This window comes from Toxotes jaculatrix, chromosome 5 (assembly GCF_017976425.1).
Source record: "Toxotes jaculatrix isolate fToxJac2 chromosome 5, fToxJac2.pri, whole genome shotgun sequence".
Lineage (NCBI taxonomy): Eukaryota > Metazoa > Chordata > Actinopteri > Toxotidae > Toxotes > Toxotes jaculatrix.
Window position 1 is genome coordinate 21,192,477 of NC_054398.1, and position 26,471 is coordinate 21,218,947.

The 26,471-nt window shown below is 41.9% G+C and overlaps 3 protein-coding genes across 3 annotated transcripts in view; 2 read left to right on the forward strand and 1 right to left on the reverse strand.

Moving 5' to 3' along the window:
- Positions 1-12,353, forward strand: part of LOC121181996 (transcriptional enhancer factor TEF-3-like) — a 36,257-nt gene extending 23,904 nt beyond the window's left edge. The window contains exons 5-13 of the mRNA XM_041038256.1: positions 992-1,054; positions 2,516-2,650; positions 3,209-3,252; positions 3,546-3,607; positions 3,792-3,922; positions 4,522-4,695; positions 8,426-8,566; positions 9,670-9,822; positions 11,386-12,353. Coding sequence (XP_040894190.1) covers positions 992-1,054; positions 2,516-2,650; positions 3,209-3,252; positions 3,546-3,607; positions 3,792-3,922; positions 4,522-4,695; positions 8,426-8,566; positions 9,670-9,822; positions 11,386-11,499 — 1,017 coding nt within the window. The 3' untranslated portion in view covers positions 11,500-12,353. The remainder of the gene's footprint in view (positions 1-991; positions 1,055-2,515; positions 2,651-3,208; positions 3,253-3,545; positions 3,608-3,791; positions 3,923-4,521; positions 4,696-8,425; positions 8,567-9,669; positions 9,823-11,385) is intronic.
- A 2,642-nt stretch (positions 12,354-14,995) lies between these two features.
- On the forward strand, positions 14,996-16,852 carry LOC121182474 (MANSC domain-containing protein 4-like). Its single transcript, XM_041039005.1, has 3 exons — positions 14,996-15,215; positions 15,349-15,483; positions 15,990-16,852. The coding sequence occupies exons 1-3, from the start codon at positions 14,996-14,998 to the stop codon at positions 16,850-16,852; spliced, it is 1,218 nt and encodes a 405-aa protein (XP_040894939.1).
- A 530-nt stretch (positions 16,853-17,382) lies between these two features.
- Positions 17,383-24,571, reverse strand: mrps35 (mitochondrial ribosomal protein S35). The gene is made up of 8 exons (XM_041039360.1): positions 24,431-24,571; positions 23,973-24,016; positions 23,592-23,759; positions 22,757-22,817; positions 22,471-22,610; positions 20,631-20,740; positions 20,451-20,520; positions 17,383-18,230 (listed from the first exon to the last, which is right to left on the reverse strand). Exons 1-8 carry the CDS (start codon positions 24,561-24,563, stop codon positions 17,961-17,963), a joined length of 996 nt encoding a protein of 331 aa, XP_040895294.1. The 5' UTR covers positions 24,564-24,571; the 3' UTR covers positions 17,383-17,960.
- Positions 24,572-26,471: the final 1,900 nt, after the last annotated feature.

Consider the following 26,471-nt stretch of genomic DNA (forward strand, 5'->3'; position numbering starts at 1 on the left):
TCCACCACAACTCCACTTCTCACTCCCCTTTGCTTGGAGGATTGGACATGATGATTGATTTAGGGCCAGGGCCCAATGCACAGATGCTATAGGATCAAGTGTCGGTGTTATTTCTTCACCACCTCATGGAGCTGGTGCTTGTTAGAAGGGGAAAGAAGCTGGGGAATATGGTGATCTGGATGGTAGACTGAGGTGGGACGCGCAAGGGATTTGGAACTCTATCCTCACTATGGTATCTGATATAGATGGACTGATGTATGGGCAGTGATGGATGTGTAGAGAATGGGTCCCTGCTAAGTCATCTGGCAGAGTCAGTGTGGGAATGAAAAGAGATGAGTGGAGATCAGAGGAGAAGGGAGGCAGTCACGGATCAGAGATGGATGGTGGGACAGGTTGGAGAGAGAGAGGGACACCTGCTGGTTCAACAGCAGTAAACTGATTGACTGCTGTGGTGCATTACATCTTCTTAAGGAAGTTCATGTTTCTCTGACAGAGGAAGATAAAAAATGAGACTCAGTGTTATGTAGGAAATATGCCATTTTTTTTCTTTTTTCTTTCTTGCCAAAGAAACAAATTGAATCCAGATTGTTAAAAGAAAAAAATATGAGTGAGGGTAAAGTCCAGTAATATTTTACTTTAGGCAGTTCAGAGATATCCTCCTCTAAATCTGCTCATCCTTTGCATGGTCACCGTGGGCTGAAATGTATCCCAGTGAGCCTTGTGTGATGCTGGGTACACTGTGGACAGGTTGCCACACAAACATATTCACACTCACACCTCTGGCCAGTTTAGAGTCTCTCATTCACCATCATGTCCTTGGAGTGTGGAAGGGAACAGAAACATCTGGAGGAAACTCATGCATTCACACAGGGTTATATGGAGGGGTTACGTTTGAATTTTGGACCTTTTTGCAAAGAGGCAGCAGCTGGAAATATGTCACATAATTGCAGTGCTTAACTCTGCTGTGTTATCTGTTGTCTGTGTCTTTCAGGTATCCAGTCACATTCAGGTTCTAGCCCGGCGGAAGGCCAGAGAGATCCAGGTGAAGCTGAAGGTACGCTACGTGAGTCAACTTCTATCTGCTTTTTTTCTATTCAGTAAATGCTTTGGAAAATTTCATCTTTACATGATTTGAAGGTTCAAAAGTTAAAAATGTGTGAACTGTGTAACATAGCTTTCCTGTGTTCATGTGGACCTGAGAAAAAAGTCCTTGCTGAATAAGTGTCATTAGTATGTTGCATTTTTATTTGAGACTGAGTCATACTGAGATCTTAGATCATAATCAAACCACGGTGCCTGCATTCAGTCCACGTTATTATCACGATTTTAATCGAGTTGAGCAGCAGGGGATGGAGAGAAGTTGAAAACATTATTACGCCATATTATTGCCTCTCATAATGAAGTTTCATGTTTTGTTAAAGGCATTTCAACATCCATGGCCCCTGCACTGCCATGTATTCACATTCCATTAACACAAAGGCACAAACCATCGGCTATTTTAATTGCACTCTCTAACTGATGTTAGTTTTAAATGGCGTTCTGACACATTTCGATGAAATGTGAACATTTCTCTGGAAGCCCGAGGCTTACTGTGCACAATTATGAACACGATGAACCAAACGCAATTGTCAGGAAACAAATTAATCCCTGCATTATTCCTTCCAGGTATTACGAGGTAAGTACCTCAATAAAAGCTTTCCTGTGTGGTATACTGAGAGCTTACACATCCCTGTCCCCCCAGTACTTTCTCAGTTTACATTTCTCATCCGCATACCCGCAGTCACAGCAGGCAACAGGACTCTCCCTCACCTTGGACAGTAGCCATGAGGGTTCAGCTGGCAGAGCCCAGCATCGGTCACAGGGTTGGCCCCTGTCACAGGCCTTTTTAAATACATCTTTGGTGTAACTGAGATCCCTACCACATGTACCCCCCCCATATTTCAGCTATGCCCTTGTGTTAGCCAGTTCTGGGAAGAAGAATGCACCGTGTGGCCTTGCCCATTAGGGCTGGGCGGCAAGTGCTTGTAGTCCTCTGTGGTTTGGAAACTGCTGAAGGAGTGGATTCAAACACAAGGGGTGTATCACTTTACTTTATAGCACAGGAGAGACAATTTTCTATCTATCACCTATTTTAAACTCTTTTCAATGGCATTAGCAGTTTGCAAGTTTGATACCATTATGATTAGCATATTAACATATCACCCTGTTGCCTGCCCTGTCTTTCAGTATGACCTCTGACAGAAGCTAGTTGTCATCACTGGCTTGCCCCTGCCAAAGCAATAAACTTAACTCTTGACCCAAAGGCCCTTGACTGTAATATCACCTTCTCTCCAGCTCTCTGCCTGGCAGGGATTCACCGATGATGCAAGCTGGCCTCAGCCCTTCATTTCCCCTTTTAGGGCACTGCTTGTGTTGCTGGTGAAGTGGGGAGCTGACTTAAATGGAGTCTGATGAGTGTCGGCCCTTTGCGTAACTGTCTGTTTGTCTCACTGTCGGTCTCTGTCCCTCTCTGTAGGACCAGGCTGCCAAAGACAAGGCCCTGCAGAGTATGGCCACCATGTCCTCAGCCCAGATCATCTCACCCACGGCTTTCCAGAACAAGATGGCTCTCCAGGGCTTATCCAGGCCAGCATATCCCACTGCTGGTGGGGTGAGTCCCTAACCAGTGTCCCCTCCACCATATTATTCAGATTAACATAAAAGGCTGAGCAGTAGCCATGTTTATATAAAAATCATATATATCTTTAAGTTAATTCCAAAGTCTGTGGTTTTAATTCCAGTATTTTTCCACATGTCCAGTATTTCCCAGGATGCGAGCTAGTTTATTCTATGTTAGTTAGTTGACTTCTGTCCCTCTATATTCAGGTTTCCTGAATTTGCTTGCACTGTATAGATTTATGAACCTGCAGTTTGGTCACAGGTGATTTGGTCCCTTTAAAAATTCTATTAAAGTCCTTTTTAAACGAAGTACAGTGTTGCAGAGTTTCCTTTATTCCATGTGCGTCTAAATATATTAAACTTTGAGGAACACAGTTTTTTCTTTTTGATATGACACATTTATTGATTTTCCTTTTCTAAATTACACTTCTCAGCGCTGTACTTCCAATTTGAAATGCTCACAGCAGACACAGTAACACAATTGTTGAGTGAGAATTAGTGGCAATGTGGAGCTGAGTAATATAGTTTGTACTTTTACGTTTTTCCCCAGTTTTGGCATGGGGCACTTCCAGGACAGCCAGGAGGCCATGAAGAGTGAGTAGCCATTTTTGTTTTCTCTCTGAAGTGCAACAGTATCCATCAGTCGTTTTTCATGTGATCAGCTTAATAACCATTAGATAAATTTCAGTCAGGAAATGAATCTCTGAACAAATTAAAACATATCAGTGCAATTATAAAGAAAAGACTTCAGCTGTCTAACATTCGGCATACCACTCTGCCCCCTGCATCTTTGGAGGTCAGGCGGTCCAATTAGTATGTGAGATGGGGTCATGAGGCCGAGACAGTGCATAACATGCCTCTCCTTCTCGTCTGTCTCGTCTCTCCAGCATTAAGCCCTTCTCCCAGCAGAGTTACACCATGCAAGCGTCCGGCCCGGCTCCCATAACAGGTGGGTGCTCTTTCTCCCCCCCCAGCTGTGTTGACAGAAGGCTGTCATGCCGGCAAAGTGATGAGACAACCCGGCTCATGATGAAGAGCTTGCACAAAGCTCAGAGAGATAACTGCAATATCGTTGCATTTTTACTTTGTCACACTCAAACCACATCATGCACTCACTTCCCTCTTGTTTGCAGGTTATGAAAGCACAGCAGGGCTGTCCATGTCTCCCGGTGCCCCCCCTTGGCAGGGTAGAAGTATTGCCAGCTCCAAGCTGCGAATGCTGGAGTTCTCTGCCTTCCTGGAGCAACCTCAAGACCCAGAGACTGTGAGTAGACATGAATGGATAGAACTCTGTCTTATCTGTACACCACAAGTGTTTTTCTGAGACACACAAAAGTTTATTTTATTTATTTATTTATTTATTTTCTACCTACTAGTAAAAAAATAATCCTACTAGTTAGTGTGAGCTGAGAAATGAAATGATAACCAGCGATGTGAAAATAAGCAAAAAGTCACATTCTTCAACAGTAAATCTGAGGAAATCTGTGTCACACATGTCTAGAAAAAGTGTGGAGATTGAGGTTTAATTCTTTAATCTTTTGTGGTTTTTGGTGTAGGGTGTGACGGCAACTGACAAACATCACAGGATAAACTGTATGAACACATAGATACAGGCACACAAAAATACACACATCAAAACAGCACATCACATGATCATGAATGGTTCAAGCGAGGAGAAAAGGGTGGGACCCTTAAGACAGGTGATGGAATATTACAATAAACATGATGCAATGGAACAGCAGGCCCAATGTGACAGATGTCCTGGAGTGCACAGTTCACTTGGCGTTTGTGGCAACTTAGCAAACTGGACGTTTGACATTTTTGGCTCTGTTCATCTCCTGATATGCACTTTTGTCTCTTCAGTTCAACAAGCACCTGTTTGTGCACATTGGTCAGTCCAACCCGAGTTACAGCGACCCCTACCTGGAGTCGGTGGACATCAGGCAGATCTACGACAAGTTTCCAGAGAAGAAAGGAGGCCTGAAGGAGCTGTTCGACAAAGGGCCACACAACGCTTTCTTTCTCGTCAAGTTCTGGGTAAAAGTCTACATTAGATCCACTTCCATCAGGTTCTTCAGAGTTCAGTTTAATTCTTTTCAGCCAGTTTCAACTGATAAATCATTAATTTCAAGTATAATCCATTGTTATTTATGAAAAGCTCAGTCTGATACTCTTTGCATGTTTCAAACATCATCAGAGCATGTGATCCTCATGAAGGTGAGGTGAGAGTACAGTGAATACGCTTGTTAATGTTTTGTAGCACCTGTTGGCTGTTAATGGCCTAGTGGTGTTAACAGTGTTGAGATAGCTTATGAGTTGGAGTTAAACAAACTTAAGTGCGATTTAGGCCCAGAATAAATGCAAAGCCATTGCTCCCATGACCTGATTGGTGGTTTATATGCCAGCAAAGAAGGCTTCACAGCGCAGCATGCATTGGGTGTGGGCACATTTGTATATGTCTATGATGTGTGTATGCGTTGTGTGTGTATTTGTGATTGTGTGTGACAGCAGCCTTGGGCAGAGTGGCAGGCCTGATCTTTCACTAGGAGAAATGTGAGCCTAGGCACCTGTCTCTGCACTATTACACTGAGTCCAACCCTCATGCACCCCCTCCTCCACATACTTATTTATAGATAAGTCCCCCCAGAACACACACACACACACGCACACACACACACACCACCAGCTCACCTTAACACACAGTGAGAGAAGAGAGAGTGAAGCATGATGAGAAAGATACAGACAGATGGAGGAGAGTGTGCGAAATCATTGAAAACAGGGGGAAAAGCAAGTTGAGGCCAAAAGAAGAGATTTGGAGAGAGAGAGAGAGAGAGAGAGAGAGAGAGAGAGAGAGAGAGAGAGAGAGAGAGAGAGAGACAGAGTAACGGGGAATATGAGGGTGTAATTGAACACGTCTGCTTTGTTCATCTCTCTGATCTTGCTTTACCTCAGGACAAGACCTTTGGTATTTGTATCATGCACAACACGTACACAGTTACAAATCCACCCTCTTCTTTACCTCAGGGCACCTGCCTCTACACATACTGTATGTGGAATAAAAAAGATATAAACACGTCTTTAAAAGGACATTAACTCAATTACAAAAGCTCTAAAGAGGCTAAATAATCTGTTGCCAAACTCTTTTTAAAAAAGTGACTTTTAGTAGAAATCTGTGGCATATCATTCAAAGGTTTTGCTTCTCTTTGTTATGTGGGCATGTTGACTTTAAGTATGATTAAAGTCAGTGAAAGTACACTTCTTTAGAAACTCTAGACTTACAACTCACCACCCATACCTCTGATTTGTTCAGGGATTCAAAATAGAATAGAATAAATAAAGTGAAATGGAATGGCAATTCAGTCTGGCTATCAAGCCTGAACCTTTTTTAGACCTTAACAAATATTTAATGTTTTTAACCACAAAGGGTCTCACTGGGTGCTGCGTCTCAGAGTCTAAGCATCATGCCTGTCATGCTCTTTTTCAACTATAACCCCCCTCTCCAATACTGAGGGACTGACAGGGTTGTTCCGGTGGCATCGTGTCATCCATGTACCACAGACCGGTTGTGCATACATGGAGTTCCATACATATCCGCCGAAAGGGGTGAGCTGGATTGCAACCAGAGAAAACCACAGTGGACAATGGCTGTCCTGCTGTGGTGTTCAGTGAACAGACCAGCATCCACCTGCCACTACTAGTCTAAACCTAACACACAGAGTTGGGGAGCAGTCTCCACTTTTCCCACCCTTAGACTCAAAGTCATCCACAGTGTTTTGCAGGAAATATGGGAAACCACAATAGCTTCTCTGTAACCTTCAGCTGTACTGTGGATCCTTTAACTGCTGTGGTCTGGTTCTGGAGTTTGGATGTAGATGGCGGAGGCACACAGTGCTTTATTGCGGAAGAAAGATGACAAACCATCGTCTTCCCCACTGTAAAACATGATAGACATCCTCTAATCATCCTCTGATCCACTTGGTCAAAAATGTGTGATGTTAAAACCACTGGTGACTTGCAAAGCAGATACATAATGTAACTGATGCGGTTTGGAGCGCCACAGACTGTGAATGTCAAGTTCAAAGGGCTGTCTTGCAATCTCATGCCACCAGACGGCATTACCCTTCACACATGTTTGACTGCCACATTATTTATTGTGGAGAGATAAAAGACATTGATGAGTGACACCATATTGCAAGTAGTATTCTCCAGTCCTTGGAAAGAGCAGCTGGTTGAGCCATGGCATTTGATTCAGGGGTGAGGGGAAAGAGGGGATGAGTAGTCCTGCCATATATCATAAAGAAAAAGAGAGCAAGACAGCAATAAAGCGCAAGAGTTAGAAATAGGGACATAGACAGTGTGAACAAGAGATAGCGATGGCCGGAGAAATGGTGGGTGGCATGTAACCAACAGCTCATTCATCAGTGAAACATTACTCTCTTGATTCATGTCAGAGCCTGGTGGAGTCAACACTTATGACATATGCTAGAGGAAAACAAGCTCATAACACTGTCCCCTCTCAGTCTGTTCATCTTACTGTATCCCAAGGGGGTCCTCCAATTCTCAAGGCATCCATGACAAAACACAGAAATGCTACAAAACAGCTGGACATTTCAACACCCATACTGGAAAAAAAAAAAAAACAGCAAAGATGCTCTTGGCCATGAAAATAAGCAAAATGAAATCCTCAACACATCTGAAAATACAATAACCTTATTTACGCCATTGTAAAAGACAGGAACAGCCTATTTGATGTTGCTGCAGTGACACAGCCACGTGGCAGGTCATGACTCGGGGGTGTGCTGAGGCGCAGGTTGGCATGGTGACGGTGACAGGCGGCTGGCCCACCTCCAAAGCTATGGCATTCTAGATTGAATTTCCAGCAAACCCCCCTGTCGGCCGCTGGCTGCCCTGTCCCTCTCCCCACTTTCGTCCTCACCCCCTCAGCGCCCGTGGCCCTGTCCTAACGGATTGTCTCACGCCTTTGAAGTGCCGAGGGAATCCGATTTGAGCTGGCTCTGCTAAATTGTTACACAGCCAGCCTGCCCACCATGATCTAATCAGCCAATTGCACACTGCTGATTGTAATTGGATGAATTCCCTCGCAGGCTGTTAGGGAAGCAGGGAATGGCGGTTCGGGGAGGGTCACTAGGCCCCAGGGATGAAGACAAATAGAGGAATTACATGAGCCAGGGATGAAGATGAACGGGTGATGAAGAGATGAGAGGAGGCTGAGCAGTGTCTCAATGGCCCATTAGGAGACAAGAGCCTGACAGGGGAAAAGGTAAAACAGCCCAGCTGTCTGACTGAGGAGACGGCACCTCAGTCTGATCCAAAATCAGATTAAACTTGCCTCAATTCAAACTTGAACTAGTGAAAGGATCAGGGATAGATGAATCTGCATCCACCTGAGGATGAAGAATCTTGAAATTTGGCTGCATATGAGGTTGTTTTTTTCAACATAGGAAGTCGAGTACTTGAATGCAGTAAACAACGGCACTTGAATGCACCACAGATCAAAGATCAAAATCTTATGTATCTTCTGTATTATCATCTTACAACAAAACCCACACTTACGCAAGGAGATGCACAGCATCTTGGGAAGGATTTGACAGCATTACAAGAGGTCAACAAAGATCTGGCCATTGGATGCCTCTTGGCTTTACAGAGAATCACTCTCAAGCTTTGTTTAGCTGTAACACTCCTCTCTAACTAATTGTGGTTCCTTTTGGTGAGTGTATATGACATGTTGTATGTGTCTTCTTTAAAGGCGGATCTTAGTGTAAACCTGCAGGATGACAGCAGCTTCTTCTATGGTGTTTCCAGCCAGTATGAGAGCTCGGAGAACATGATTATCACCTCATCCACCAAAGTCTGCTCCTTTGGCAAGCAGGTGGTGGAGAAAGTAGAGGTAAGACATGTTTTGTTTTGTTTTTTTCTTGTTTTTTTTTTTTTTTACAGTTTACCTTAAACTAGAATATACTGGTAGTCAGGCATTTATCCTGCTTTTATTATGAACTATTACTATTTTGCCTGGTTACATTTACCATGTAACACAAAAGTTTCAGAAAACAAACCTTAATGTGTGTGCATTTCATTACAGTGTACAGTAGAAATTTTTACAGCGACTGCTTTCAAAGGATAAACTTTTGCAAGGTGTACATGTCCCTTTCACGTTTCAAAATTCCAATTCTGTCCCCACATTTTTACAGTGTGGGGCACAGAAAGTAATTCCTTCTTGTTATACCCATATAATGGAAACTTTAGTGACTGATTTCATAATTCATTTGTTTTTATTGTGTTTTATGTATGATTTAAATCTGTGGGCCCATTTTGTTGAGAATGGTAGAGGTCCTACAATTATCAGCAGTGGCCTGTACAGTATCTGGCCACAATTCAAAAAGTTTGCACCACTAATTTCTCGATAGATTAGTGATATTTCAACATTAAGAGGTCATGACCATGTCAAAAACCACTATTATCACCCAGAGGAGTGAATAACTGCTACTGGTGGAGATGGATTCCTGTCATTTACCACTGATCTGTGGTCAGGAAACTGATGTGATTCACAGATCTCCCATGCATGACTAACTGTTGTGCTTCCCGTTAACTAGACACAATAGTGGCCCTGCCCCCACCCACTGCTGATGGATTGTACAATATAAACACATACACACATCCCTAGGTAGAGCCATCTGCCTCAGTAGGCCACATGATGATATTTAATGGCTTCGTCATTTGATTATGGTTGTCATGAGAAATATGTTTATTGTCATATCTGGCATGCCATATGCTGCATTAGGTATATTATATTACATATATTGCAGCTTATCACATAGATGTTCATATCCAATGCATCCAGTTGAGTTTCAGTGGAAGATGTATCTCTGTTTTCCTTCCAAGAGATTTCACATTTTCTCCTTTTAATGTGTTTTAAATCCTCTTTCCACAGTGGTGTATGTTCTCATATATTGGACTGTATGCTTTTATAGTATATTGTATTTGTTTTCCTAGACAGAGTATGCACGTTTTGAGAATGGGCGCTACGTTTTTCGGATCCACCGTTCCCCTTTATGTGAATACATGATCAACTTCATCCACAAGCTTAAACACCTGCCAGAGAAGTACATGATGAACAGTGTACTGGAGAACTTCACCATCCTACAGGTACACACAAGAGTCAGGGGTATACAGTATATGTGTGTTTAGAAGCTGGGGATTTATTGTGTGTTTTGGTGTCTATTTTAGAGCCGGTATAAGAAAACTAAGGACTCTCAACACTCAGCCCATTCACTCTCTGTTGTAATGGCCCTACTTGTGGTGTAAATATTAAGAAGCATAAACAGCTTATCATGACTCGAAATGAATTTGGATATGACTCATTGTCTGCAACACATACATGGACTTGAAACACACTCAACTGTCCTTCATCATTCATGTAGTTCCATTCGTGCCATTCTGGGACGATAAAGCACACAGGGTCATGTGGATGTTCAGTGTGTGAGCACTGAACATCTTTCTTTCAAATTCAGTGTGTTTTTGCAGGTATCCCACAGTTGTAAAGGGTGTGAAACAGGAAAACCGTTTAGTGTTTAGATGAATATGGTTGTACTGTAATATTTCTTATCTGTAACCGTGACAGACCATTAACAGCTGGTAGCATTTTTTTTACGGCCCATGAGCAGCAATATTTCATGGTTTCGTGCAGAATTAAAACATTTTCTTTTGTTTCTGTTGTAAGTTGGACTTTTCTGAATGAGTCGGTCTGCTCCACAGAGAGCGGACACAGAGAGGGAAGTGAATAGAGTGGAGTATATCACCATAGTAACAAAGTGGTCCTCAACACCAGGGTTCAAAGACATTGGTGTCCCTTCCATTGGCGGCCGCATTCCTACTGGCCAAGGGACAATGACCATATTGAGCCCACACTGACAACTGCATGGCAGCATGTCATTAGGTTTCTCAGTGGGCTGATTTAGCTCATATTAACCATGAACAGATGTGCTCATACACAGACACAGGCATACACACACACACACACACACATAGACAACAGATGCATGCACACACAGATTCCACACTGCAAGGCTGAGCCACACGTAACAATTGTTATATTCAGTGCAATGCAATTGAACATCATGAATTTATGAAGTTGTGTGTTTGTTTTATGCTTGTTGCATTGCCACTCCTCCTGTGTTTTCGATACAAACAAGTCTTATGTATGGAATAACAGAGAGAGATCATATATCATGTATTATTTCTTTATTAGCTAGTAATGTGTTATGTCATATTAATCATCACTTTATTGTGATTGCCATTTCCTTATACATAGGTTTGTTAGCCCAGTATGGTCATATACATAACGTATGTGGTGAAGGAGTATGTTGAACATTTAAGAATGATCATACAGCGGTTGTTTAAAAGAAAAAAATAACTTAAAAGTAAAGGATCAGGCTGGAAAAGATGGCTGAGTTTAAAAAGCTGCTGCCAAAGAAGTAACTGCGTTATGCTTGTGAGGAGAAAAATGGAACCATTTCCACTCTGCAAAGGAAACAGGACACAATTCAGTGGAACAGTGGATCCATCTAATGATATGATATCAGTGACATTGCTGTATGTGTGTAAAAAGTATGAATGTGCATAGATTCTTTTTAAAAACATGGGCAACCAAGGTTAGACAGGTCTTGAATCCTGGCATGACTGAACAGAACTTTCTGTATTTGTCTACAGGTGGTGACTAACAGAGACACACTGGAGACACTCCTGTGCGTAGCCTACGTCTTTGAAGTGTCCACTAGTGAGCACGGCGCACAACATCATATTTACAGGCTAGTGAAAGACTGACACAGTCACACAGTTGGAACTTACCTGCTATAGACCCACTGTAGCACCTCAGTGAGCAACAGCATTAAACAATGGACTACTTCCTCCGTGAGCTTAGAGCTGAAACCATACGACTCGATCAGGAGTCCAGAGAAACTCTGGCTTTGTCAGTGTGCCCAGGAATACTACTACTACTGCTGAGGAAGAGGTGGATTTGAGACTGTGGAAGCTGAAACAGGCTTTGTGTGAAAAGTGACAAGGAAAAGAAGAGGACCATGATACACTGTGGTCTCTATACCAAAGGAGCCAAACCTAGCCAACAAGACCTGCATGAGAGAGTTGTCATTGGTGGTGTTTTCATCTCATTTTATTAGTGCTTGTTTTTGATTTAGATTCTTTTACACTCATGCATGTGCAGGAGATATTTGCTGCAGAGGAGTTTGGTTGCCTCAGGGTGCCACCTAGTGACTTAAATATGAATAAGAATGGGGAAAAGTAATTGAAATTAGACTGAGAATCCCTCCTTTGCACATCCATAAAATATCATTGTTTTGGTGCCAATCGTTTGTGTTATTTGAGCATTTGAGTAATTATGTACAGTGCCACATCCATCTCCTCTAAACAGAGTTATAAAATTAAGAGGCTAAAATGATTTAAAAGAGCTATTGTATTCACTTTGTTTGATGTTTAATGTTCTATGTCTCTTGTATTGTCTTACTGTTTTTGATTGAAAACTATCTGACTACAACAAAAGGCACATAATAACACTGCTAACTTGAACCAGGTTTGGATCTGGAAGCTGATTACAGATGTTGTCTGTAACTGTAACTTGCCCTGAAGTGTCAGATGAAAATACAAGTGTTTCTTACATAACTCCTTCCTGTTGCTGAGTTTTGAATTATGTGAATATCACACACTACTACATGTGGTGCAAACCTAAAGATATATATTATTAAATGTGCAGGCTTTTATTCTATATATGTATATGTGTGTATATTCATATAGTTTGTACATTCTCTCAGAGAATAGCTTTCATGTTTCCTTATACTTCTAGGCACTCTTCAGGTTACATTGCTGAGGTTACAGATCACTTAATAAATATGGCTGAATGTCATAAATTTAATGCTCTTTTAACCCTGATTTTATCACCCAGCCTTCCTCTTAGATGATGCTGCATGCAGCTGCAAATATTTACAACTATTTGTGGATGGTGGTGAAACAGCTCCAAGAAGACGTCAAACAAAAACAAAAGGTAAGAAGTACAAAAAGTTAAGTATGTCGTAATTTTCAGTATTTATTAATGTATTGATAATTAAATGATTGGATAGTTAGACTACACAATGTCAAAAAATATCAAAAAAAAAAATATTTAATGCAAGTTTCCACAGACTAAGTTGACATTTTCAGATTGCTTATTTTGTCTGATCAACAGTCATAATCTTAAAGATATTCCACTTATAATGATATGAGACAAAGAAAAGTTGCAAAATCCTCACATTTGAGAGACTGGACCCAGACGATGTTTATGTAAATGTGAAGTTTACTTGGCAGTGTGGTTTCAAAGTTTCAGATTGATGCTGATCCATGCACATTCTGTATCATTTTAAATTTAGTGCAAAAGTATAATGATTTATCTAATGTAAAATATTTCTGTTTAGTGATTCACGCAGATTTTTTTTTTTTTTTATAACGGAAGTGACCATTGCCATCTGGTGGTGGAGAGTTGTCATTACATTTCATATTTCATTCCTGTCCACATCAGCTTGGCAGTTTAACCCTGTGAGACCTGAACTATGAAAGAATGGTCAGAAAATTCTAATTTTTCAAATATGAACTCTTTATTTGTCCCTTTGACAAAATGTAAAAAAATAATAATTAAAAAAATAAATTCTAATTATATTTTTTGTTTGTATCACACATGTCAAAACATTTGGAAAAGTGAGGGGGGTCCACCAGGAGTCAGTATACGAGCATAAGAGTTCATCTAAAAGGGTTAAATGCAAAGTTTATGCTTGATGGTGATGCAATGAGTCCCAGAAATGTGGGTATCATATATGATACGTACGGGCTCACAGGGTTAATATGGTGAAACTCCTCAGGATTGAGTACACTGAGTACATAATAACTACGCAGTGTTTCTTGTTCTAGTTTCCATGTAATCCATCTGTGGCTGTTTCAAACCAAAGAATAAGTTTTGGTTTAAAGTTCCCACTGTTATGAAAAAAAACCCACCAACAACAAAAACGACAGGTCATTAGGACTGGCTGCTTTTCTAAGGCACTATACCCACATCAGTGAAAAGATATTTGTCTCATCTGCAGAGCTACCTTATATATGTACACTAAAGACTTATTAGCAAATTGCATAACCCTTGTGTTAATAAAATTAGAGAATATCAATTTAAAATAGGTTAACATATAAGGATATATATATATGGAATCTACCACCAAAGAAGTATGTTTTTGTTGTCAGCTACAGCTGATTACATACTATGGTATGTTCTCAGTTTGAGTAGGAGTAAGATTCATTCTGATTTAAAACCATTTTTGCAGAATTGTTTCCCCTTAAGCTGCAGCTTATAGGCCTTGCACTCCATAGGCTCTTTATCCCAGTAAGGTACTGTAAACTCCCAGGTGTAAACTGAGAAAGTGGCACTGTGAAGGAGAGACAAGCACACAAAGAGTGAGAGGAACAGGCCAACAGATGTAGCAAATCCAAAACCAGCGAGCAAAAGGCTTATTCTGATAATCCCATTTGAAAGAATTCAAGCAGATTGCTACAATTATGGCAATCCAATCTCAGAGGCCTGACCTCTCTGAGAAGAGGGAACAGAGGTTACTGGTATTTTCAGCTTAGTTCCTACAGAAGCTAGAGCAAGTTTTGACTTTACAGTGTGATAGATGTAGTGAGGTGAGGCTTGCACTGTGGAGATTCATTGAAACCCCATCAGCAGGACCATTCACAGGCCTCAGTAATGTTTACAACAGGTCAACAATCAATTTTAAATGAATTTTAGCTTTTAGATTGAAAGATTAGTAATAATACAATGTGTAATAATACATTCCCCACACTATCACTGATGGTGTGGGGAATGTTTTACACCCTTAATACCAGTCAATCACCGCTGAAATTATGTAATGCCATCGTGTCCATCATGGACCAGAATCTTAAGGGAAAGTTTCCAATATCTTGTTAAATCCATGCCACGAAGAACTGAGGCAGTTTTAATAGCAACAGGAGGCCATGTCCAGTATTGGCATGGTGTTCCTAATAAAGTGCCCTGTGAGTGTGTTTAGCTGCCGTGGCACAGCTTGAACACCGTAGCCTACGTACGCGCGTCTGGGTCTCCACCTCCTTCAGGTGCGTAGCTGTGACTCACCTGGAGAGAGACTGGTACCAGTAAAACCAGACCACTGGCTCCACTTCATGCCCGTCAACTCCACGCGATCAGCTTCACAGACATGTCGATGCTTTGTTCAGGTTGTAATTTAACATGGTGTGATTTACATTACGCGCAATGAATGTCACATGGGGCTTGCTGACGGTTTTGAGTGTGGTGTGCCACACTGAGTCGAGGTGCTCACCGACCTCTTATTATAAAAACTGCTGGATTCGACGCTTCCCGGGTATTTTCATCGATATCGAGGAGTCTCAGAGGAGAGGAGCGCAGCTCTTGAAGTATTACCAAGAGGAGACGGCGCTGAAATGCAGCCGCACCTGTTGCCTTACGAGAAACTGTGAGTGAAAATCTTCTTAACCAGCGTAAAAGACGCACAGATACTGAGCTATGCTCTTCCATGTGTAGCGGTATATTATGCCTCCACTGATCCTCTACACATCCATCAGTGATTGTCTTCTTTCCTCTTGCAGTTTCCTGTAACCTGGCCATATTTCACTATGATACCGCTCAAGAAAACGTGAACTGTTTCCACCTGCACTGCCCAACACTGGAGAGCTGTATTCTCAGTCACAGAGGCAACGTTGTTCTGTACAACATCACAAAGGGTAAGCAGGTGAATTCTAATCAGTAAAAACAAGCTCAGAAGTTTTTTTTCCCCTCTTATTGAAACTTACATAGTCTGGTTATATATTTTTACAACATGTCACCCTATATGTATATCAACTAAAACCAGGGCCTCAAGAAGTCCTTGTTTATTTTGGCTGCAAGATACATACTAATTCTGCATTACTACTAATACTAGACCAAGCAGAAGCCTTGTGGGAAGTAAGTAGTACATTTAATTAGAACTTTTATTTTGAGGGACTTGTAGTTTGCTTGAGTATTTCCATTTTCTGCCATTTGGTATTGTAATGCATGCAGGGATGACATTTTAGAGAAATAAGTGTACTTTGCAAATTCAAATTTTGCATAACAACCAAACGTGCTCATCCTAAGAAATATTTTACAGTAGCCTCAGCTCTACTGCTCTCTGCAGTACAGTACATATTTTTACAGTATAAAAAAAACAACACCACAACACAGGACATTAATAAATGTACTCATGTCCCAGGGGTGGATCCTGACCTGCTGGTGTTTGGAAAATACTTCACGTCCAATGTGCGTGTGTTACCCCACCACTACAGTCGAGTCAACGCCTCAGAGCCCTTACCCTCAGACAAACGCCAGTTCATACATCCACCTCCACCCGCTGTCCTGCCTCTGACGTCTGCACCAACATTTAAATCCTCCACCACATCAGGCAGAACGCTCACCACCGCTGCCGCTGCCACTGAGCTGCAGAGCACCAGTCCACCTACGGCAGTTTCCACAACTACAAGCGCATTATCTTCCACTTCAAGTGATCCTCTGACAGTCCTGGGGAACCATGAACAAACGACAGCCCCAACCACCTCCACCGTTTCTCTTAAAGCACCCAGCTTTACTACACCTACTTTATCCATGACCACTACCACCCTTGGCCATTACAATCCTGCGACAAAGACTGTCTTTTCTACCACAACCGCAGAGCTTTCCACATCCACCCCTACCCAGCTCCACACCACAATCTCCTCTCAGTCAGCCACCAGCCCTCCAACCACCACAGCCCCTATGGGCAACATAGAGAGCAGCAGCCAATATCCCAATGACACCAAGGTGGAGAGGAACCACACTGCAGGAGGTGAGGGAGGCCAGGGAGTCAGTGGAGAGGACACTTTAGGGGGGATAGGACCTGGATGGCATGTGGCTGCTCACACCTTGCTGGTTGCAGTGGCCATCTGTATCACAGTGCTGCTAAGCTGCTGTTGCTCCATTCTGCTGGTTGTGAGCTGGAGGGGTCAGAGGAAGAGGATGGGACGCTACCGAACATCATGGAGAGGGAAAAAAGGCTCCATGCGGCTGATAAAGTATGTTCTGGTCAGAGAGAATTCCTGAAAGAGGAGCTAAGAAAAAAAAATCACAACATTTCTCTTTTGTTTACAGCAGTGTGTTTAATGAATGAATCCAGGATGAAAGGACATTTGATATAAGTAGAATTTTTGCTGTTCTATTTTTGTAAAATAGTTTTTGCATACTGGATTATTCATGTAGCAAAGATATAGCTTCATTTTAAGCAGATAGGGGCGGAAATGTAGGTGCTGTCAAGAGACGCAGTGAGGCTGAAATACTGTAGATTTAAACTGAAGAGGCAGAGGTACTTTATGGCTTAGATGAGATTACCAAAAACACCGTTGCCATGATTTTGGTTTCCTTTGTGACTCCATGACTTTTGACACGAGACCCAAGTTCAGCCAATGCATTTGACCACAGCCTCCAGAAAGACGATATGATGTGCATTTGGCTGACTTATGGTTTGATGTACTTCAGTGAGTTTGACCTGATGTTGATACCAAACTTAAAGGACATTTGCCAGTTGCTTAAACTGGTCTTCAGTGGGACTTGGGTGCTTCCAAGCAAAAAAAAAAAAAAAAAAAAACTGCTACAATTCAAGGGCTGTTCAGACTGTCAGCAAAGTGGGGCTGAAGGAGGACTGCCTTTTGCCTTGTGGCCTTCAGTATTTAACCTTCCCACAGCTGAGCACATGTCAGTGCATTGGGTTTCTTCTGACCTAAGAGTGCACGGACCACAGACCAAAACTCTTAAAGAAAGGCGAGGTGCTTTTCAGCCGCCTGCTGCTAAAAGCATCCTTTCACCAGAGTCCCGCTCTTCGACCCGATAGAGACGAGGGTGGGATGGGCGCTCAAGTTGGGCTAGGAACTGACTGAATGGGGCCTTTATTACATAAAAGCTTCAAAATTCAAAGACAGAAGGCTCATTAGCAATAGCACACATCAGACTTTTATTTTCGTTTGAAAGACAGCATCATGCCTGTGACCAGTGAGGCTGTAATAACCTGACGTATACTGGAATAGTAATTATCTACAGTAATCTCTTGCTTGTGTTGCTGGTTGTTGTGTTTTAAATGTTTTTGTAGATCCTATTACAGGTCCCTGTTGCCCTTGGTCACTGTATACCTGTAAATACATTTGTACATGAAGCTGTATCACAGGCTGAGTACTTTCTTGACAGCCTCTTTGTACTGAAGTATGGTGCTCTCGCTCTCTCCTTCATTCTTCAGCCTCACGACCGAGTCCTTATACTCCTGCACCTCGCTTCTTCCCAGTAGCTGCTCTCGCACGTCCTCGCCTTCTCCTTCCCCGGCCACTTTCATGCGTACTAGCGTATCCAAGATACTCTTTTGGGACGGGCTGTCCTCCCAGCTGTATTCCTCCATGTCTGCCACAGTCTTCTCAGCCTCCCAGGCTTCTGTTTTCTGAAGAATGAGAAAAACAGAACATCTGTTTTCTTTACACGCCTATGGAAAATTTACCCAACTTTACAGAAAACAGGGCTGTCTGTAGCGTCAGAGTTGAACTGTGTACGTTTTGTTACATACAGCAATTATGTCACATTATATTACATATTTTCAGCAACAAAATATATTAAAAAGTACATTTATAGTACTCTTTTGAAGTTCATGCTAGGCCTCTGGTTTGGAACACAGCACAGCGACAGATATAAAATATGAGGGTCCTTGGTCACCCCTCACCCCTTCTTTGATGCTCCTCTCACAGAGATAGTATTTCTCCATATGTAGAGCTCTGTCCACTGCCTGTCTTGCTGTCATCACATTCCCTGGAGAACAATAGGCTCCATTGTGCAGCAGCTTAAAGCAAGGCAACGACAGAGCCTCAGTTCTACTGCTCTCCAGGTGTTTGAGGTTAATGACCATCATTACCGCTATACATATCTGATCCACATAACATCCCGTCTGGATCAAGTCCAGGCCTTAGTGAGTGAAGAGCACTAGATCCTTGGGAACCGATCAGTAGCTTCTTCTGAATTAATGAAGAGCTACTAAACTGAGTAGTTTTAGTTTCAGATCAAAACATTTGCAGTGTGCCGTGATGAAATGAAGGATCTGTAGATTATCCTCATACGCTGAGGTTATAATGTTTGATTTTATAAGGGAAATGTATCCACCACTAAGTAGTTTGGTCAACAGACACCTGATAACTTTCCAGTAGACAAATGGCCACCTGTTTTCTCAATTGAGTTTATGTACCTGCCATATAGCATTTATATTTTTAGCTAGGGAAGGGACAGGTGTTGAGCACAGAGGCACAAAAGCAGATGGAGTGCCTCTAGCGATACACTTCCTTCCATGTTGGAGGCAGCTTTGAGCTCTTTGCCCCAGTGCTGGCCTGGATTTGCACACACTGGAATTAGCAGGGAAGGTCTGTCTCCCTGAGTGGGGAGATAAAATCACCTCAGTGGCTGCAAACAATTGGTCTCTTTGTGGGCTAGCGTTACGACCTGAACGCTACGCCACTCTCACAGCTTTCCACAAGCCTGCTGGACAAGCACTGTGCCTTCCATTGTGTGTCCAAAAGGGCAGTAGCCAGTGTTCTACCTCCTGGCTCGGACACCTTTCCCAGCTGAGAGATTTTCTTTTAATGTGACTAAGCCATGACGGGAAAAGCTCCTAAAGGCACAGGTTGCACAATAGGGGAAGTCATTTTCTTATATGTGACTGGCTGCAAAGTCATGTGATCAGTGCCTCGGCTGGTGACCTGGTGGCAGGCATCCCAGATGTGGCATGGTTGGCTTAATGCAAATGAGTATCAAGGTCAACACCTGATAGGGGAGCCTGTTTTCTCCTCATCTGTGGGGAAATGTCAACTGGACAATGCTGCTGTTTGCCATCCTTCTGCCCATTCAAGTCTGATACCTCCCTAATGGGCTTAGTCTCTCAGATCACAGAGCAAGATGGACAAGAATTCCCCTGGTAAAAGGAACCGTTCTATGGTGCTAGCAGGATGTAAATGTCACCAAAGTCGAGGCTGAAGGAATAAAAATATTTCACAGAATTTTCCAATTTCCTTAAAAAGATGAGAAAGTGCACCAACGCTAACACCACCCTGTAAGATTACAGCTTGACCATGAAACCTATGGCAACAGAGTGACTTACACTACTCAATGCATCAGGAGATCAGCCATTATCATGCATCTGATCGCAAAAAAGGGTAAACACACTGAAGGAAGGTGACAGCGGGTCATTAGTACATGTAAAGCCAGAGAGCAACCGGCCTTTAAATGAATGGATACTTGCTGAAAGAAGACAAAAGGTCAGTAAACAAAAAGAGAGACTGAGGAAAAGGCCAGAGTCACAGGAGACCTGTGATGAGCGTGGACTGAGAACAGGCACAGGTGGCTCAGCTATCCCCTGGTAGAGCTGGTTAGGTTAAGTTATGGGCTGAAGATGGATCCTTGAATGGCTTGGCTGAAACAGTCTGACGTTTAGACTTAACTGGCATTTTGTTAATAGTTGATTAATCTCTTCGATCATTGCTGCTTCTTATGTTTTGTTGAGGGGTTTATTTCGCCCTCTCCAGTCACTCTCAGCTCATGTGTCTGTTTGCTTGACCTTCAGTCAACACAGAAACTGGTTGAGCAGAGAGATCGGAGAACAAAACAAATATTTCCTACTCACCCAAGACTCATGGTAAAGGACAGTTAGCAGGTACATGGCGTAGTCATAATTCTGTTTTCTCAGAGGGCAGCTGGTAGAGAGATGGAGGAAAAGAGAAAAAGGATGAGATTCAAGGACGTTTGTTTTTAACATCCTCACTTTATTCTTAGGTATATTGAGCCCTAAGGAAGCTGTGTTTACCTGTTAGTTGTGAGGGTGAGGACATCAGAATCTTTGCAGTATCTGTCTCCAGCAAGTTTGAGCAATTTCTTGCGTGCATGGTCATCCAGATTCAAACTGGACAGCTTCACCTGTGTGGGCAACAACACCACACAAGGTTATCATAAATAATGAGCACAGAAACGCACAAAGAAAAAAAGATTTACGCAGAAGTGATTTAATTCTGAACTGTCTCTCTTGGATGTATCCCTATCTCTTTAAATACGCAAACAAAGAACAATGTATTTTTACCTGTACAGAGCTTTGACTGTGTTGATTAAAATACTATACTTTTACAGATGAAATCACAGCATTTTATGCTATGGCCCAAAATAACCTCTAAGCCCCTTGCAGAGATGAAAACAACAGAGATTATTCCTTGATTGCAGCGTTTTTCATGGCTCTGACTTACATAATTTACACAACAAAAAAAAAAACATTTATAGATGATACGAGGTACATTTGTGCATGTGCTCCGTGTACCAAGCTTTATGCACTGGCAACACAAAGGTGAAATCGCTTTCAGGTGGCTGCACAGAGACAGGAAAGTGTTAAAGTCTGTTGCCTCCTGAACCTCATGTGTTTCCAGATCAATCCCTGCTGCAGATTTTATTTCCAGGATCTTCCTCAGTCTCCCTCACTACTTTCACTCTGTCTAAATGAACATCTTAATAACTGAAGACAACCCTACAGTGTATGTTCTTCATTCAAACATTGAATCAATTTTTTTAAAGTGAAAATTGGGGGCTTGGTCCACATATTATGGACTCTGACTCTAACAGTCTGAGATTAGCTCGCCAATGTATCTTCCTGTCTAACCCACTGGGATTATTTTCAGAATAATTCCTACCTTTCTGATATAATCTCAACCAATGTGTCAGTGGAGCAGATGGCTGGTGATTAATGGTAAAAAATGACACATTTCCACCTTTTACAAATGTGTCAATGACAGTTTAAATTCCTGAGTATCTGGGATTTAAGGCAGCATTTCATTTCGACATGTTTCAGAGCCAGAAAGCCTATTTATGATAAATGAGTGTAACCAAGATAGAAGAAACAAAAACAGTATTATTATTATTGTTATTATTCACGTATGGAAAACAATATAGGCAGCATAGTATAAAAGAAAGCTGAAGCTTTGCCATAGTTCAGCCAGATGAGCAACTAAGAAAAGTTTTCTTTGTTCTGACGCCTGTATTATCCTGTGCAACTGAAAAACAATGACTAATGTGGATAATCTGAATTTAAATTAATTACTTTTTTTTTTAAGGTCTGTTACATTGTTATATTTTCAACGGACCAGCTATAGAGCTGTATTTGTTAACTTTGTCTAAGTTGTTAGATGGATCTTGAGTGCGTATATTCTTTTTATGGACTGTGGAGGCTGCATGCTTTTACTTGTTTACATGTATGGCTTTGGCCTATGGGGAGTGCTGCCCATCGAAGGATTAGTGGTGGGGGGGGATTAAGAGGAATATTAAAATGTCTCAACAAATATGTCAATGACAAAATGTTTTGTTACTGTTACAACAAGGCCAACAACAAAGCCTCAGCACATGCTCGTGTGTAAAAATAATTCTCTAGGACTAATCTCTGTAGACTTGACAGCATAATTTCTTAGGTTTGAGGTCAGTGGACAATGAGCGTCTCTTTAGATAGGTCAGAGAAACATGATGTCAGCCAGTGATTATGCATCCTCGTAAATCTCTAAACTCATTTTACATGTCAGGTTTCTCCACACTTAACTTTCTATACACTGAGAGATTATCATCATCAATAAGCAAAAAAAAAAAAAAAAAGAAAGTATAACAGGGAAACTCACTCTTAGCTGAACAACACGGGCTGCAGGGTTTCTGACAGATGGGCCAGCAGACACGTAGTCTGTGCTTTCTACTTTAATGGGGAAGAGCTCGTCACATTTGGCATCAGTGTCCAAGGCAGACGGCCACTCTGTACAGAATGCTGATGGCAGAGAGAGAGACATTTTACACAAACTAAATAAGCCTATGTATTTTTTTAAGGTAAACACGATTATATCACAATTGCTGCTGAGCAAAGTCACAAAATAAGAAAACACTTTTTGCTTTAGAATTAAATGAAGAACTTACGTTTCAGAGCTTCACAGTGTCTCTTGATTGCTGCAGGTGTCAAATGCAAAAAGTTTGGTATCTGAAAGAGATTATGAGCGAGAGGTTACGTGAGTGTTCAAATGCAGAACAGCTCATATTACAAAAACACAAAAATATACAGCAACATCTGGGAGTTACGCTTCAAAAAGTCACATACACTGAGCTCAAAGTGGCCTCGCCCACTTTATATTAACATGACATCTATTTCATGCAAGTAAATGTACACATTCACAGCAGTTTAGTCGGTCATGGCAGGGCGAGAGATTGAGATCAGTACTGTTAGGGTGCACGGCAGAGTTCCAGCTGTGGCGGGTGAAAGTAGTAGATCTGCCAGTGGCTCGAGTCCAGATGGAGCAGCTGGTGTGTGGACACAGCAGCTCAGTAATCCGGGCACACAGACAGGGTCATCAGAGCCGTGCAGCAGAGCAAAAAGCACTTCATCATTGCTGCAAGAGCACTGGCCTGCTACAATTAACTGAGCCGGTCAAAACGAATACTAGGAGCTGAATGCTAAGATATACACATTCAGCTCACAGTCGACTGTATGTGGCTAAACTTAGTTTGCAGGAGATCTTAATCACTTTAAACCATGTACAAATAGACCAACTTAATTCAGTGGCTAATGGGAAAGCATTTGTAGTCCTTATTTATCTCTCTGGTGGATACTACTACTTAGTGGATATTTATTATTGCTGTTTGAGCAAGTAATCACCTGTTATTCTTGTCTCTCCTTTAATATCTAAAACTGCAACCAAGACTACCTGTTCACCATTAATCTACATCCTATGGTCCAATGTATGTTATGTGGTCTGACCTTGATTAGCTCCAGGTTGCCCGTCTTCTCTGGTGGAATACCTCGGTTCACAGGGTAGCCCATCCTCACAGGCAGGGGGACAGAATTCGGTCTAAAGGGGGTTGCTACTGGATAAACTGCAGTCCAGTCCTGATCCACTGGCATTTTTTCTGTCCTTGGCTCCCCCGCCTGATACCCCAAAGCACAGATGACAAAGAAAGCTTTATCAATGGCAAAATCTCCTGCCATTGTTTGTGGCACCATGACAGCTTCCTTAATGTCTACCATTATTATTTGTGCCAGTAATTTCATAAGAGTTTTTTAAGCAATTTTCTGTTCCATCAGAATGCGTGGACCTTGTTATATTCAGTCTTGGGAAAAAAACACAAATACAGCACTTACTTCTCTCTTGGGTCTTCTGCCTCTGCCGCCTCTGTCAGGAGCAGCTGAAAACCAATAATATATCAAGTTTAACCACATTTATATAAATACACATTTTTTAAATACAAAAATGTCCAACATAAATGTGGCAACCGCATATAATTTCATTCTCCTAACACTGCTGCCCAATGACAAAGGACACTTTAACTACACAAATCCTATTTTGCTATATTTATTTTGTTTGTAATTGTATTTTCCAACAATACACTTGTTCTTAGACATGATGTAGCTTAGCTTGTATCTCTCCTCTAGAGACTGCGCATCTGTCTATGTACTTCTGTACTACTACATTATAATGTAGTAGTAACATACTTCTACTGACAGCATCACTGTCAGAGGACATGAGCATTTCAAACTGTTAGCTTAGCGTGCAGATGCGGTTCTTCTGAATCAGCGTAAAATGCTGTTTTTTTCCTCACCGTTTTTCTCAGTATAAACATTTGTGGACAAATCCGTCGCGTATGTGACCCTGCTCACTGATTTATTAAGTCCAAGAGCAGGAACATTTATTCGACCTAACCACAGAAAAACCTTCCCTGTGTGTGAAGCCATGTTTTCCCAGTGACTACGGAACCCAGCGAGGGGACAAATAGTGAGAGTAGCGAAGGGTTTAACACGGCGCAGAGTGAGTGTTTAGTGCCTCCTACAGGTGAACACAGGTGTGAAATAACAGCTCATTAAGGAGGGAATACCAACCTAGCAAAGCGGGAATCTGCACAGGGGTCCCGGACCTCCAGCCCCCCCCCGAGTTGATAAAGTGAAAATTAGAGACACATTTGCACCACTGAAGTACAATATCTACAATATCGGGCCTCAATTGCCCATCTCATGTCAGGATTTAAGCCATGAGTTCTCTGCATGTTGATTACGCTTCTGTGAATTGTAAATAAATTCGTGTTATTGCATATCAGAGACATCCTTGGCTGCAACCAACAATTATTTTATTTCGATTCAAGACTGAGTTCAAGATTGTTAGGAATTTGCCTTTGTGCCCACATAACAGGACAATACATCATCACTGGACGCAATATAATGCAAAATAAGAGCAGAATATCAGATTTCTTAAAATAGGGACCTACAGTGAAATACAAACGCAAACATGCTGAGTTCACTGTCACAGGAGACTGTGAAAACAGCAAAGATGCACACTTGGGAAGCTTGAAAAGTTTTTTTTTTTTTTTTTTAATGTTTTGTTCTTTTAAAAAGTCAGCTAATAGATTACTCAACTAATCATTTCAACCAGAACAAGGGGATATAATGTAAACATAAGTTACAGTGAGTAGAGGCCCCCTGGGGTTATTCCACACATGCAGCTCATGATGCATGATGGGATATCATTCAGGCTGAAATAAAGAATAATTAATAGAGAAGAAGAATAGTAAGTATTCTGGTGAAGAATCAATGACAACAACCCTTTTTCGTCTGTATTTACACTGGTGCATTATCTGTATCCACGTGTGACCAGCGGCTGTCCCTCCGCCAGCTGCTGCTTTTTGAAACATGTGGTGCGTTCACTTACCCTCGTAAAGTCCTGCTTTGTTGCAAACAAGCATTGCCCTGTGGACATACCACATGAAAACACTCCTACCGTAAAGTACGAGCGAGACATAAGTAAGGGCTTGTCTTCGGAAACCGGTTTCAACACACTTCAAATGTGTGCGTTGTTGCTGCACCAACAGCAGGCTCATTAGCCTAGCCGACTGAGTTCACTACATTTGAAGCAGTGGCGGGAATGTTGGACGTGAGTGTAGATATTTATAAAGGTAAAAATGGCAGGAACTGCACCAGTGGCATGAAAAGAGAAGAGTCTGCATGTGGGGTAAGTTTGCAAAGAAGTTCTACGTGTTTGTTTATTTGTTTGTTTGTTTGTGTTGTTGTTGCTGACCAGAAGCCAGCGTGTACAAAAACAAGCTAACAGATGATTTCAGGTGGGGCTAAAACTAATTGGTTTTGTTTACTGTTATAAGTACATTAAAGGACAACTGTATATGAAGCAGATTTTGTTTATCTGCTTAACTTCATGCTCATCATGGTGCTCATGTTGTACCATTACACATGCACAGAAACAGTTTGAAGAAGCGATGCCAGAGTGAACGGCTGGATTAACCTGTTAGTGGGAACCAAAAAAATAGCTGCAGGCCCGTGGATGCAGGCCTTCACCTGTTGCCTGGCCCCAGGTGTTCTATCAATGGCTGCACAGTAATTCGATTAAACACAGTTTTATTCAGTATGAAGTAAAACAACAACGCAGGCCTCACATTGTTTAATATTGAACCTTAGTATTTCAAATTGCTGTAAAAATAACAATCAAATCATGGTGCTTATGGGCTACTGTGTACAGCTGACTCCATAAATCACAGGCTTTTGGGGCCCTTGTATTAGCAGTGAGAAAAGCACATTAGGCAAACAGATTACACCACATTATTTGCCACATCAGGCAAATAATGTAGTGTAATTAGT